We start from the raw sequence: 13,855 nt of genomic DNA, 5'->3' as shown, positions 1-13,855 counted from the left end.
TCAAAAGAAGAAACTTTATTCTCAGAGGAACACTGGCAGAGTTTGAGGTTTCTTTTAATGTCTATTTTTTTTTAATTCTACAGTCACATGTAGGTGTGGTTTCTGTGAAAGTGTCAAATAAATGAAAGTCTGTGATTGGATTGTGATTCTTCAAGGACATGGTCTGCTGAGATGGAGGTGAGGTGGCCATGAGTGAGAACAACCCCTGTCTGTGGTCGCAGCTCCCTCAGAGCGGCCGGGCCCCAGGCGATCGCTACAAACACGCCTGCTGCAGCTACGAAGGATGCGTGTTCATGCTGGGAGGACGAGACAGCAGCTCCCGGAGGGACTTCTGGAGGTACAGTGTCGGTAAGGAAGTTCTCCTGAGGCTGGACAGGAAGCTGCAGCACAGTGGCACGTCTGCTTCAAGACTGTCCAACTCCAGATGTTCGCAGGGGAAGTTTATACAGCGGCTCTAATAATAACAAGGACGCTTTATGTTTTACTTTGGCCTTTGTCCAGCAACAGTCAGTAACAATATACAGCAGCAAGAAGTTCCATGAAAGGTGATATGAGCTTCATCTGAGTCGCAATAACAGAAAAACACAGTTTTAACATTGACGTGTGGGCGGAGAAATTAAACAGGCCCTTTAGGGCTACTTTAATCGATAAAAGACCCTCAAAGTTTTAAAGTTTGCTGGAGACATTTGAGAAGTGCAGCTACTCTTCCTGGAAGTGGATGTCCAGCCAAGACGACTGCAAACTAGACGCACTGATTGCTATGTTCTTGGCTGAATCTGGCGTCTGAGTTCTCAGTGGGCGTGGCCTGTCAACAGGTTTTTTTTTTATACTCGCAGCTACACAAGTTTTTTTCATAATGGTTTTTGGTCATTATTATTTTGCAGCATTCATATTTTTTATTGTTATTATGAAAGTAGTATAAATAACAGTATTTGCTATCAGGCTGTAGAGCTTGACTTTATAACTGGTGGGATCAATAAAGCCGGGAATACACTGTGCGATATTTTGAATCGTATGAGACTGCCCCATCTCACACTGCATGACTAGATCGCGGAGTTCAAAAGTTCAGAACCCACGATTTATGTTCTCACACTGTACGAGCCAATGCTCGGATGCGACCCGTCTGCTCACACTATACGTTCATAATCCTCCCGTCGGACCTCTCTGTACTGGAACTCGAGGCTGGTTTTGGGGCAGGGGTGGGCTGTTCCCACCCAAACGTGCGTCCTGGCTGCCTACCTGATCAAAGGTTATGGGGATCCTTTAGTTTTTTATAATTTAAATTTTTTATATATATATATTAAAACAATCCCAAAATATCTGTACCGTTTCTGATTGGGTGGGCACTGCGCATCATTTTTAGACACAACAAAGAACGCAAACCGCAAAAGTTGTGTCTCGGCGGAGGGACCGGCGTCCCAGCAAAGTGAGAAGAGAAAAAAGAGGTTTTCCCAACAACAGACAGCGCACACACTGAAGGCTGATTTATGGTTCCGCGTTACACCAACGCAGAGCCTACGGTGCAGGGTACGCCGTAAGGCTGATTTATGGTTCCGCGTTACACCAACGCAGAGCCTACGGCGCAGGTTACGCGGCGACCCGCACCTTACGTGGAAATGCGGTATTTTTTTGCTATTAAAACATGATTTGTAATGTGAATTTGCAACACTTAGGGGTAAATCCACAAAGAACAGATTGCGCCCGCAAATAGCGCTGTGAAATGCGCTGCATTAGCGCCCCAAATTTGCCCCGCTTTAAGGTCCTATTCACAAAAGATTTTGCTCTAATGATATACCGGAGCAAACACGCCCATAAAGTTTTGCGGCTGAGTGCAATTTGCCCTTGTCTGTGAGCGGAGCTGTTTCAAGTGTTCTCCATATTTCTGCACACACATTGGTCCACAATGAAAACTGCAGAAATAAAAAATAAAGCGAGTGAAAATAAAACGCTGTGAGGCGCAAGGGCGCAATTTCCACTGGGAACAGGGGGGACATGCCCCCCCACTTTTCAAACTCATGTTTTAGTCCCCCCCCAGCTTTTTTACAGTTTAAGAACTAACGGTAGGCTCAGCCTGTATTACAAATCATCAGGACACTGCGAAGAGCCCCGCTCCCCCTCCTCCCTCCTCCCTCCGTGCTGCTCAAGGATGATTTATGGTTCCGCGTTAAATCGACGCAGAGCACTGTACGGGCTGGCGCACCGTACAGTGCGCGTCGCCGCGTACCCTACGGCGTAGTCTCTGCGTCGATTTAACGCGGACCATTATTTAAGCATAATTAGGCTTAACTAGTGTGTGCTGTTGTGGAATTTATCAAAAACCAGTTCAGAAGTCCGCTCGTGGTATAGAGAGGTTTTAATCAGTTCAGCCGGCGGTCGACATGACCATCGCAGATCGAGTCTGTATTTGGTGTGTCGACACAAATTGCTTTGTCCAAAGGGTTTTTATACAAAAGTTACAGGAATAAACCAGCCCAGTGAGAGGTGGGACTTTTAGCTTTGGGACCACCCCTGAGTGATCAGGAAGTCCGTATATGTTCTTTGTCTCTGTGGGGGCTGGAAGTCTCGGCAGGGATGCAGAACGCCGGACCTTGCGTGACAATGTCCCGGCAGGGGTCCCCAGGAACTGGAACCCGCATGTCTATGAGCATAAGGGGGGCTTGAGCAATCTGCAAGGCGTCGTTGTGTCCCTGCAGGGGGGCCAAATGGTCAAAATGCTTCATCAATTCACAATTTTTTTTTTTTTTTTTTTTTTTTTTTTTACAGTGGAGTACATCATTTTAGTAATAGTTTGAGTGATACATATGTTTGCAAGTAAACCTTAGACATGTGGTCGGAAACCAAATAACAACAAGCCAACAAAGCAAATTCAAAAATCAAGTAACCAACGTGTCCTAACTGTTCTTTAAACCAATGAAACAAACTACTTATGACAGGTGTATGTAACATTTTGGCAATATCTTTCAAGTGATGCGTTATTTCTTGGACTGTGGCATTGTGGGTATAAATGTACAACATTCAGTTTTAATGACAGCACAAGTTCCCCCTTGAGAAGCTAATAAATCCATCATCCCTAAAGCAGTCATTTCTTGTGAGAGCATAGGCATGTCTTTTGCAGTGGTGTTGGCTAATCTTCAACTGCATGGGATAAATCTCTTATCTGTTCCAAAGCTGCCATGACTCCGTAATTTGGAACGAGGGCACCAAAAAATCTTGTCCATGGTGTTTGTGTGTGTGTGTACAATTCTCTTCTAACAATGTGAACGATTCTCATGGCTGGTACCGCATGGCCCAGACCACATATTCCAGACCAACCGTTTGGAAGATATTCACAAGCCTTCACGCCACAAATCCAGTAAACATCCTTTGGTAGAGGTATGGAACAGCGATTAACCATTGTAGCAAGGTAGCTATAATAGTGGATTTTGGCTTGTTTTAGGCTTAACAAGCGGTTCTTCAGAAGGAGAGCATGTGGAGTCACAGTTTGGCCTGTGCTGCTCCTTTGCTCCCCTGCTCCCCTGCTCCCCTGCTCCCCTGCTCCTCTGCAGAGGTCCCAGGTGCTGGAGCTCAACTACTTCCGGGCAGGAAGAAGAAGGAATCGGCTGGTTTCCACTGCATGGTCGAGGAGTTGTGTTCTTGCAGTGGGATGCGTGGAACCAGGTTAGACGCCCCTCACACTTGACGGCGGTGTTGGTGGTGAGCAGGACGTGTTGAGGTTTAGACCAGCGAGGTTTCAGGGCGTTTTTCCGTCGGAACTCCTTGACACAGACCCAGTTGCCGGGTTGGAGGTTATGGCACGGTTTGTCACTAGGAGGAGACTGGACAGCTTTTACTTGTCTGTGGATTGACTGGACAGCAAAAGTTTAGAGTACAACAGAATGATATCATGGATTCATCCATGGCATGGAAGTCCATCTTCTTCATATATACAGAACTGAATTGCTTGGTATGGTCATAGGTCTACCCATAATCCTTTCATGAAGCGTGAGTTTTGTGCTTCCTAATGGGTGTTAACAAGTGTCAACATTGTCCATTTAAGTCCAGTTTAAAATTCTCTGCACATACAAAAACATTTTCATACATGAACATTTTCATACAAGAATAATTTCATATCCCTCACATAATGTCTATTTGCAGAGCTTCAAAAAAAAAAATCACGGTGGGGGGAAGTGTTGATAATGTTTGCAATATTTTTATAGGATGCAAATCTTGGAGCTTATCAGTCTTTCAACACTATCTGACACATTCCCCCTTTTGCTCATCAGCTATCACGGGTACAAGGATGTGGGTGCAACAACGCGGCCGTCGTTGCTGACCCACAAATTATTTACATTTTTACAACCATGGGAATGCTACAATCAGTTTTTCCTTCACCTCAGTAGTCTTCTTGTAGGAGAGCTACATCATTAGGAGAAACCAGGTCGTTAGTGGGTATAGAAGGGCAAAGTTTTACATAGACAGGTAAGCCAAATTTGGCAGTTTCTTTTGCTGCATGGTCAGCTGAAGCATTGCCTAGTGAAAACAGGGTTGGACTGGGTGTGGGCTTCACATTTAACAAAGCAATAGATGAAGGTAGTTGACAGGCTTGTAACAGTTCACCAATCAATTAACCACATTTATCTCCGAGGATGAGATAAATGCTCGGTTCGCCCACAATATATAAAATCTATAAAATACAATATACACAACCAAAAGCATATCTGGAATCTGTATAGATTGTAACAGTTTTACCTTTTGATCAGTATATAGTTTCATCTACTTGGGTGGAGCTGGAGGAGGAGGGCGCTTTCAACAATTAAGAATTATCACAAATTGTATAACCTGCGTATGGTATTCCATTTTTATAAGCAGAGCCGTCAGTGAGGAAAACAGGAAAGGTCAGGACGAGTGTTAAAGACAGAGGTGTCAAAAGTATTCACATTCATTACTCAGGTAGAAGTATAGATATTAGAGTTCAAAAATACTCCTGTAGAAGTTGAAGTATCAACTCAAAATTTATTATATATACATTTTTTTTTCTAGTAAAAGTATAAAGTACTGGTTTCAAAAGTACTTAAAGTATAAAAGTAAAAGTAATATAAGCGGGGAAAAACCATTAAGGCTAAAAGCCATTGAAAATGAATGCATCTTAGTATAATGCAAATATATTAAAGAACCATATATGTGTACTATTGAGCATTAACATGTGTTTCAGAGAGCAGACACGTACAAACCAAATATGTTTATACTTCTCATCCAACCACAACCAAATTCACTCTATCCGGATGGCACAATTTAACTGGATAGTTTTTTTAAAGGCCGAAATGAAATAGAGTAAGGCTGTTTTTTAAAACGTAAGGAGTAAAAAGTAAAGATAATTGCGTGAAAATGTAAGGAGTAAAAGTAAAAACCGTCTGAAAATAAAAACCGTCTGAAAAATAATTACTCCAGTGAAGCAAACACAACCAAAAGTTCTACTTAAGTAAGGTAATGAGGTATTTGTACTTCGTTACTTGACACCTCTAGTTAGAGATTAGTTATACATGCATTCAGAGACGTTATAGTAGGCCACAGACAGATTTCCATGCACTTACATGATGAATTTTACCATAGGCAGGATAAGATTATGTAAATTGGGATGTTCTGATTTGGCTCACCCCAATGGGAGCCGATCATTGGCTGTTTCCTCTGCGCCTCCTCTCAGCGCTCAACCTGTGTAGGAAACACTTTTGAAAAAGACATTAGTATTTTCATACATTTCAGATTCTTTTTTTTGCGTTATCCAGGCCTACCCTTTGTGGAGGGCAATTAGCAAATATATATTTTGCATGTACCCTGGAGGGAATCCATCAATCTGATCTCGTGACAGACCACAATTCTCTTTTGCTGTCAAAATTGTTTTAGCATAAAGTTCCCTGGGATTATCAATTTTCCCTTTGAACTGTTAAGGCAATAAATACTGTGAAAAAAGGTCTGAGCTTGCTCTGGTGTGATTTTGGCAACAGCTGTGGGATTAAAAGGGAATTCTACAAGCATCAAGTACTTTGCGCATCAAGTACTTTACTTTTCAAATCATGTGGCAAAGTTAGTTTAACCGCTGTTTCCTCTAGCCATTTTGTTTATTAATTTAAAATCTCTTACCATTATTTGGCTCCAAATTTTGTAGGCAACAGATCTTGGATTTTTGTAAAATCCAGTCGTCATCAGAAGTGTCATCGTCATTTGATTCTTTAATCAGTTTCACCGGATAAAGGTTTTGATTTTATCATTTAACTGGTTCTCTAATTTCTTTTTCGTCTGCGTTGTGTTTTTAAATCCTTCTAGCCATCAGCTTTTTATTTTGATCAGTAAGCGAAGCTATTTGAGATTCTGCATTACGGCGTCTACTTTCATCCCTCCAAAAATCTGAGGGAGTTTGAAGTGCTTTTTAGTTATTTTAACAATTTAATACTAACTAAGTAACAAACAAAACTAACAAATAAAACTATCGGTACCGTGATTACCATACATGTATTTAAAGAACTGAAAAACTTCCCAAAAACTTTCCAACTATCAGTCTACCTGAGCATATAAATCATTCCTGTTGATGCAAAGAAGAGCGAGTCGATTCTTGCAGAAATGAAATATACTCCATTTTGGGGAGAGCGTGTCATCCCCACTTATAAAATAAAAGGGCAGTTTCTCTACATACAGTATGTCTATTTTCTCACAAATATATCAGTGTTCCAACACTTACGGACCCCACGTCCTGCATATGCATAAGAATAGTCCCCCTGGACTATCTTTTTATTGGTACCAGACCAACCATGGCGCTCTTGGCCATTTCTCTCTTTAATGTTACCCGAGATATTAAACCTTTTTTTAGAAGAGCGAGTCAGATTCTTAAGGCAGGAGAAGCAGAACATTCTCACAACACAATCAAATTCAAGTGTTATGAAATTGTCAGCATTCCTAAAACATCTCTACAATAACCTTCCCAATAACACAAAATAATAATAAAAAATATAACCTTCACAACCACACAGCGGACTTACCTAAAATCTCAGGATGACGTCAACCATTCTCCGGCACTCCAATTCACAGACTTTCGACAACAACTCAGCAACAATAATTTGGGATTTTGTAAGTGGATCCCTTAACCTCTAAAATTTAGATAGAGTCGCTGATTGCGCCGTTGTTCTGGAACAGGAGTTTCCATCGAAGGTCTATTGTCATCCGGGTCAACGGCACCAAATTGTTGTGGAATTTATCAAAAACCAGTTCAGAAGTCCGCTCGTGGTATAGAGAGGTTTTAATCAGTTCAGCCGGCGGTCGACATGACCATCGCAGATCGAGTCTGTATTTGGTGTGTCGACACAAATTGCTTTGTCCAAAGGGTTTTTATACAAAAGTTACAGGAATAAACCAGCCCAGTGAGAGGTGGGACTTTTAGCTTTGGGACCACCCCTGAGTGATCAGGAAGTCCGTATATGTTCTTTGTCTCTGTGGGGGCTGGAAGTCTCGGCAGGGATGCAGAACGCCGGACCTTGCGTGACAATGTCCCGGCAGGGGTCCCCAGGAACTGGAACCCGCATGTCTATGAGCATAAGGGGGGCTTGAGCAATCTGCAAGGCGTCGTTGTGTCCCTGCAGGGGGGCCAAATGGTCAAAATGCTTCATCAGTGCGTATGTGACAGACGCGCATGGGACGATTGTGAAATACGGAATAAACGGTTTTATATGAATTCTAATTCCCAATTACGTAACAATTCCGTATTTCAAGGGACGGGTGGCAGCCCACCCGTCCAGCGGCTGCATCTGCAGCAGCAGCTGAGAGTCCTGACTGACGCTGAGCTTCACAGGGACACGATCAGCGCTATTTTATTATAAGTCTAATATATGTTGTGATATGTGATGACATTATTAAGCTGTTAAACACACACATTCTAGATTTATATGTTTATATGGTGGAATTGTTTGTAATAAAGCAGCCCCTTACTGTACATGGATGAATCCTGAGCTCCGTCCTGTTATTTTTATATTTAAATCCGAGATAAGTCCACAACCCCACTTGATCTGACTGTGTACAGTCATGTCTGACTATAGATTTCACCCTTAATATCATTCAGTATCACACAGGCTTGAATGACATTGAGAGAGAGAGAAACAGAGAGACGGGGAATGAGGAGTTTGCGCGCAGTTTAATACACGCTTCTGAAAGACGGTATTTGCTCCACTATTTTTGCGTGTGGCAAATAGCCCTGGCCTTTGTGAATTAGGCGCTTTTTGCAATGAGGCTTATTTGCATAGAAAGGGGGCAATTTTGCGCCGAATGTATGAATATTACCTAATTTGCATGCATGCAAATGGCACAGGCGCAGACTGCCACTATTTGCTTGGCAGCGCAGTTTGTGGAGGAATTCCCCCTTTGCGGGTGCTTTGTGAATTAGACGCTCTCTTTTTGTCTCATTTGCACCGGTTTAGCGGCCGCAAAAGCCGCGCAATCCTTTTGTGGATTTGGCCCTTAAACTACAAATAATAGTTTTTGACGTGACATCAGAGATTGCGCATGATCTCTGCAAAAGGATGAGGCAAATCGGGTCGCAGCACTGCTTCAACTGTGCGGTACCTCACGAGAATTTCAAACATGCTGGATTTTCTTGCGACCTCACGATTTGTGATCGGGAGCTCGTCGTGAGGTGTTAATCTCTCGTCGTTACCCCACGTACACTGCACGAGGCACGAGCAACGATTGGGTAGAAATCGGGCCCGATCAAAAAAAAGTCGCACGACTGGAAAATCGGCTCAAAACGAGCTGATAATCGCACAGTGTATGCCCGGCTTAACTGATCAGATTCCACATGTCAATGACAACCAAGTACATTGGTAAAAAACAGTGAACCTCTTGAGTTAGCAGCTGAAGGAATCAGTATTAAAGGAGCTTGAGGCTCCTTTTAAGGAATGAGACTCTCTAGCGCCACCCTTCACCACGACGGCCATCTGGGGTACTGCAGCCAACAGCGAAGCTGGCACGGGAGAACGGGGAGAACGCACATGCAGCGTCATGTGACGTCACATCCGCAGCCCAGCGCGGGAAATTCGGGGTCCGAATTGCAGCACATTTTGCAGCACACAGCCTGTTCAAGGCAAAGGAGAGATACCCTAGAGGGCTCATTCTTTTGGGTTTGGAACGCTTCATCTGACATTATTACTAGAAAACTTAAAACGTATACAAATTTTTTTCATAAATCCTGCCTCATGCTCCTTTAAGTTAGGTTGTCCTGCCCTCAGGTAGACCTGCCAGGTAGACCGGTACATCTGTACCAAAGACACCACACAGAATCCTCAATTACGTAAAAAACCTACAAGAAACAGCTAAAGGCTAAGACCCCGTCCACACGTAGCCGGGTATTTTTAAAAACGAATATTTCCCCCCTCCGTTTATAAAAAAATTTGCATCCACATTACATCGTTTTTAAAAAAAAACCCTTCCACACGTAACCGAAGATCTGTGTTTTCGACCACATTCATAAGCACTGTAGATAATCTGCGGCTCCCGGGGAAGCTCCGCGGGCTCCGCCGCTCCGGGGCTCCGGGGGGCTCCGCGGCTCCGCGGAGCCCTCTGTGTCGGTGTAACGCAGTAAGCGGCCGGTCAAGAGCAGAGACCATTTATTTAATAAATAGCTTGGAGAACAGATGCTGGATCATCTGTATTTCTATAGTAAACAAAAGTCGCACGTCAGAGCAGATTTGTTGTTGTTTTGGCGCATAATGTGACGTTTGAAAACGCAAAACTCCGGTTGTGTGTGTCTACACGCATCTACATAAACAGAGTTTTCAAAAATCTTCACTTTGCCCGGAGTTTTTTTAAACCTTCGTTTATTTGCGTTTTTGTGTGGATGACAGGTCCAAACGTAGGAAAATATCTCCGGTTTAGCAGATATCCGCAGATATCCGGCTACGTGTGGACGGGGTCTAAATCACTGGAACTGGAAACATCTGTTCATGGGACTAATAAAGAAGTCATGTTCATGAGGAACACCGTGGAGGAAGTTGAAGCCTGGCAGTCCACATTACTTTCTGGATCATGTCTTGTGGACTTGATGAAACACAAGTGGAATTCCTCAGGAGGAATATTCAACACTGTAATTGCAGCTGAAAGGACCAATCTTACCATCATCATCCCTGTGAGCAGAGTAGCACAGATACGACCTGCAGTCTCCCTCCACCGCAGTTGTAGACTACGGTTCTGTAAAACGCTGATTCATGACGTCCATGGCTCTGAGGATGAGGCGCTCACGGACATCCTCCTCTCGTCATCAACCAATCCCGCTCACGACCCGCCACCTCGCATCAATTGGGTTTACATTTGTCCTGACCAGCTATTAAGTGTACCGTCAGATGTGAGATATGGGCAGGGCTGACTCGACACGCCAGCCCACGTCAGTCAACGTAAAAAGGTTGACAGGCTGGATCCAGGTGTTAACGCATTGTCTGCCAATGTTAAAGTGGCTAATGTACGTAAAACTGCATCCTGAAAAAATCTGTTTCAACCTTTTTCTGGAATCTTTTTTTAAGTTTGAATTCAACATAATACTTTACCTCAATGAAATGTACGAAAATGAATCTGGAACACAAAAAGGCCAGTTATTACTTTGGCCGGTGGACTGTTTAATCTGCCCTTCCACTTGGCTGGTGAGTTCAAAAATGAATTTGGGACCTGCAGCTTTGATACAAAAGACACAGAAGAGCTTCAAGCAGCTGCTCACAGCCGAGGTTCACTGTTTCTTACCACTGTACATGGTCGTCATTGACATGTGCTAAAAGCCATGAATCTCTTGATGCAGCGTCGTCCTTCCAGTCATGTGACCAGTCATGTGATCGTGTGTTCTGTTTCAGTTTGTAATGAATGGACGGAGTTGACCTGCAGCAGCGAAGCTGCACCAGAGGAGCTGGAGCAGCACACTATGGTGGCTCATGAGGTACAAACTTGAGTACAACTGTCATGTTTCTCCATTAAAACATCAAACCACTCAACTTGTCTGCTTCGACCTCTTCAGGGGTTCCTGTATGTGTTTGGAGGCATGTTGGATTCTGCGTACACCCAGTGCAGATGTGCCCTCTGGGTGTTCGACATCGGTGAGTTTCATAGTAGAGGCACATTTGCTGTGCCAGGTAATCGTCAGGCGTGCTGTTGCACGTCAGCCCCAGCCTCCACCTCTGTGAAATCATTTCCATACCTTTTCACACGTTCCTGTAACCGTAGCTGCACAACCAGCACACGGGTCACATATACTCACAAATACACACGTGGACAAATTGTTGGTACCCCTCAGTTAAAGAAGGAAAAACCCACAACTCTCACTGAAATCACTTGAAACTTACAAAAGTAACAATAAATACAAATTTATTGAAAATTAGATAATCAAAATCAGCCATTACTTTTGAATTGGTGATTAACATAATTATTAAAAAAACAAACTAATGAAATAGGGCTGGACAAAAATGATGGTACCCATAACGTAATATTTTGTTGCACAACCTTTTGAGGCAATCAATGCAATTAAACGATTTCTGTATTTGTTAATGAGCGTTCTGCAGCTGTCAACAGGTATTTTGGCCCACTCCTCATGAGAAAACTGCTCCAGTTGTCTCAGGTTTGATGGGTGTCTTCTCCAAATGGCATGTTTCAGCTCCTTCCACAGATGTTCAATGGGATTCAGATCTGGGCTCATGGAAGGCTTTACACTTTAGAATAGTCCAACGCTTTTCTCTCAGCCATTCTTGGGTGTTTTTGGCTGTGTGTTTTGGATCGTTGTACTGTTGGAAGATCCATGACCTGCGACTGAGACCAAGCTTTCTGACACTAGGCAGCACATTTCTCTCCAGAATGCCTTGATAGTCTTCAGATTTCATTTTACCTTGCACACATTCAAGACACCCTGTGCCACATGCAGCAAAGCAGCCCAAAAACATTACTGAGCCTCCTCCATGTTTCACCATAGGGACAGTGTTCTTTTCTTCGTATGCTTGGTTTTTGAGTCTATGAACATAGAGTTGATGTGCCATAAAAAAGCGAGACTGGAATTTGCAAAAATGCATGTTGACAAGCCACAAAGCTTCTGGGAGAATGTCCTTTGGACAGATGAGACCAAACTGGAGCTTTTTGGTAAGGCACATCAACTCTATGTTCATAGACTCAAAAACCAAGCATACGAAGAAAAGAACACTGTCCCTACGGTGAAACATGGAGGAGGCTCAGTAATGTTTTGGGGCTGCTTTGCTGCATGTGGCACAGGGTGTCTTGAATGTGTGCAAGGTAAAATGAAATCTGAAGACTATCAAGGCATTCTGGAGAGAAATGTGCTGCCTAGTGTCAGAAAGCTTGGTCTCAGTCGCAGGTCATGGATCTTCCAACAGGACAACGATCCAAAACACACAGCCAAAAACATCCAAGAATGGCTGAGAGAAAAGCGTTGGACTATTCTAAAGTGTAAAGCCTTCCATGAGCCCAGATCTGAATCCCATTGAACATCTGTGGAAGGAGCTGAAACATGCCATTTGGAGAAGACACCCATCAAACCTGAGACAACTGGAGCAGTTTGCTCTTGAGGAGTGGGCCAAAATACCTGTTGACAGCTGCAGAACGCTCATTAACAAATACAGAAATCGTTTAATTGCATTGATTGCCTCAAAAGGTTGTGCAACAAAATATTAAGTTATGGGTAACTTCATTTTTGTCCAGCCCTATTTCATTAGTTTTTTTTTTTTTAATAATTATGTTAATCCACAATTCGAAAGTAATGGCTGATTTTGATTATTTAATTTTAAATACATTTTTATTTATTGTTACTTTTGTAAGTTTCAAGTGATTTCAGTGAGAATTGTGGGTTTTTCCTTCTTTATAATAATAATATAATAATAACCTTTATTTAACCAGGTAAGACTCATTGAGATTAAAAATCTCTTTTCCAAGAGCGACCTGGCCAAGAGGGCAGCATAAGTTACAACAGAAAACACAACAAAAAACAACAAACAGCAATCACACACTGTAGTCAGGAACACAAATTACATACAACATAAACGGGTCCATATAATTTGAAAACTTTTTGGCACCATTTGAATTAAAAACAAGCACATTGCCCGAGAGAACTAGTTTCTCGATCCTTTAAAATTAATCGAAATTCCCCCAGAGTGATCAGTTCAGGTAATCTCAGATCGTTCTGTATGTCATTCCATGACCGGGGAGCAGCGTAACTGAAGGCTTTTTTCCCAAGTTCAGTGTTGGCTCTAGGAACGAACATGCGCAGAACGTCCTGTGAGCGTAAGCTGTAAGGATTAGAGACTCTACACATGTAAGAACATAAATAAGAGGGAACCAGCCCAAGAAGAGATTTATAAATGAACGCTAACCATCGAGAAAGTCTGCGGGCAGATAGAGACGGACAATTTGCAGTTGCATACAAAGTGCAGTGGTGGACAAGATTTCCACATCCTGTAATAAAACGTAGGGCACAGTGATATACAGTGTCCAGCTTTCTCAAATAAGTGACAGGTGCGTTCATAAACAGCAAGTTTCCATAATCTAGTAAAGGAACAAACGTGGTTGAAATTAAATATTTCCTAACGTGTAGGGAAAAACAAGATTTGTTTCTAAAGAAGAAACCCAATTTCATCTTAAGCTTACAGACCAGCTTTTCTATGTGTGGTTTAAAAGACAAGTTCTCGTCAATGATAATTCCCAAATACTTATATGTTTTGACTGTTTCAAGTTCAACTCCATGAGCAGTTAATATTTTTGGAATACTTAATGGTAGCCGTTTGCCATTTGAAAATAACATCACCTTCGATTTACTTGCATTTATAGGGGCGGCAGTAGCTCAGGTGGTAGAGCGGGTCGT

The 13,855-nt window shown here is 42.7% G+C and overlaps 1 protein-coding gene across 1 annotated transcript in view; it reads left to right on the top strand.

Annotated features, from left to right (window-relative positions):
* The window catches only part of si:dkey-3d4.3 (leucine-zipper-like transcriptional regulator 1 homolog), a 36,151-nt gene that overhangs the window by 9,323 nt on the left and 12,973 nt on the right, over nt 1-13,855 (top strand). Inside the window, exons 2-4 of the mRNA XM_061724557.1 lie at nt 156-348; nt 10,854-10,936; nt 11,015-11,093. Of these exons, the coding sequence (XP_061580541.1) occupies nt 189-348; nt 10,854-10,936; nt 11,015-11,093 (322 nt within the window). The 5' untranslated portion in view covers nt 156-188. The remainder of the gene's footprint in view (nt 1-155; nt 349-10,853; nt 10,937-11,014; nt 11,094-13,855) is intronic.

This window comes from Cololabis saira, chromosome 6 (genome assembly GCF_033807715.1).
Source record: "Cololabis saira isolate AMF1-May2022 chromosome 6, fColSai1.1, whole genome shotgun sequence".
NCBI classification, from domain to species: Eukaryota; Metazoa; Chordata; class Actinopteri; order Beloniformes; family Belonidae; genus Cololabis; species Cololabis saira.
Note: the sequence above shows the minus strand (reverse complement) of the source record. Positions and strands in the feature narration are given on the sequence as shown.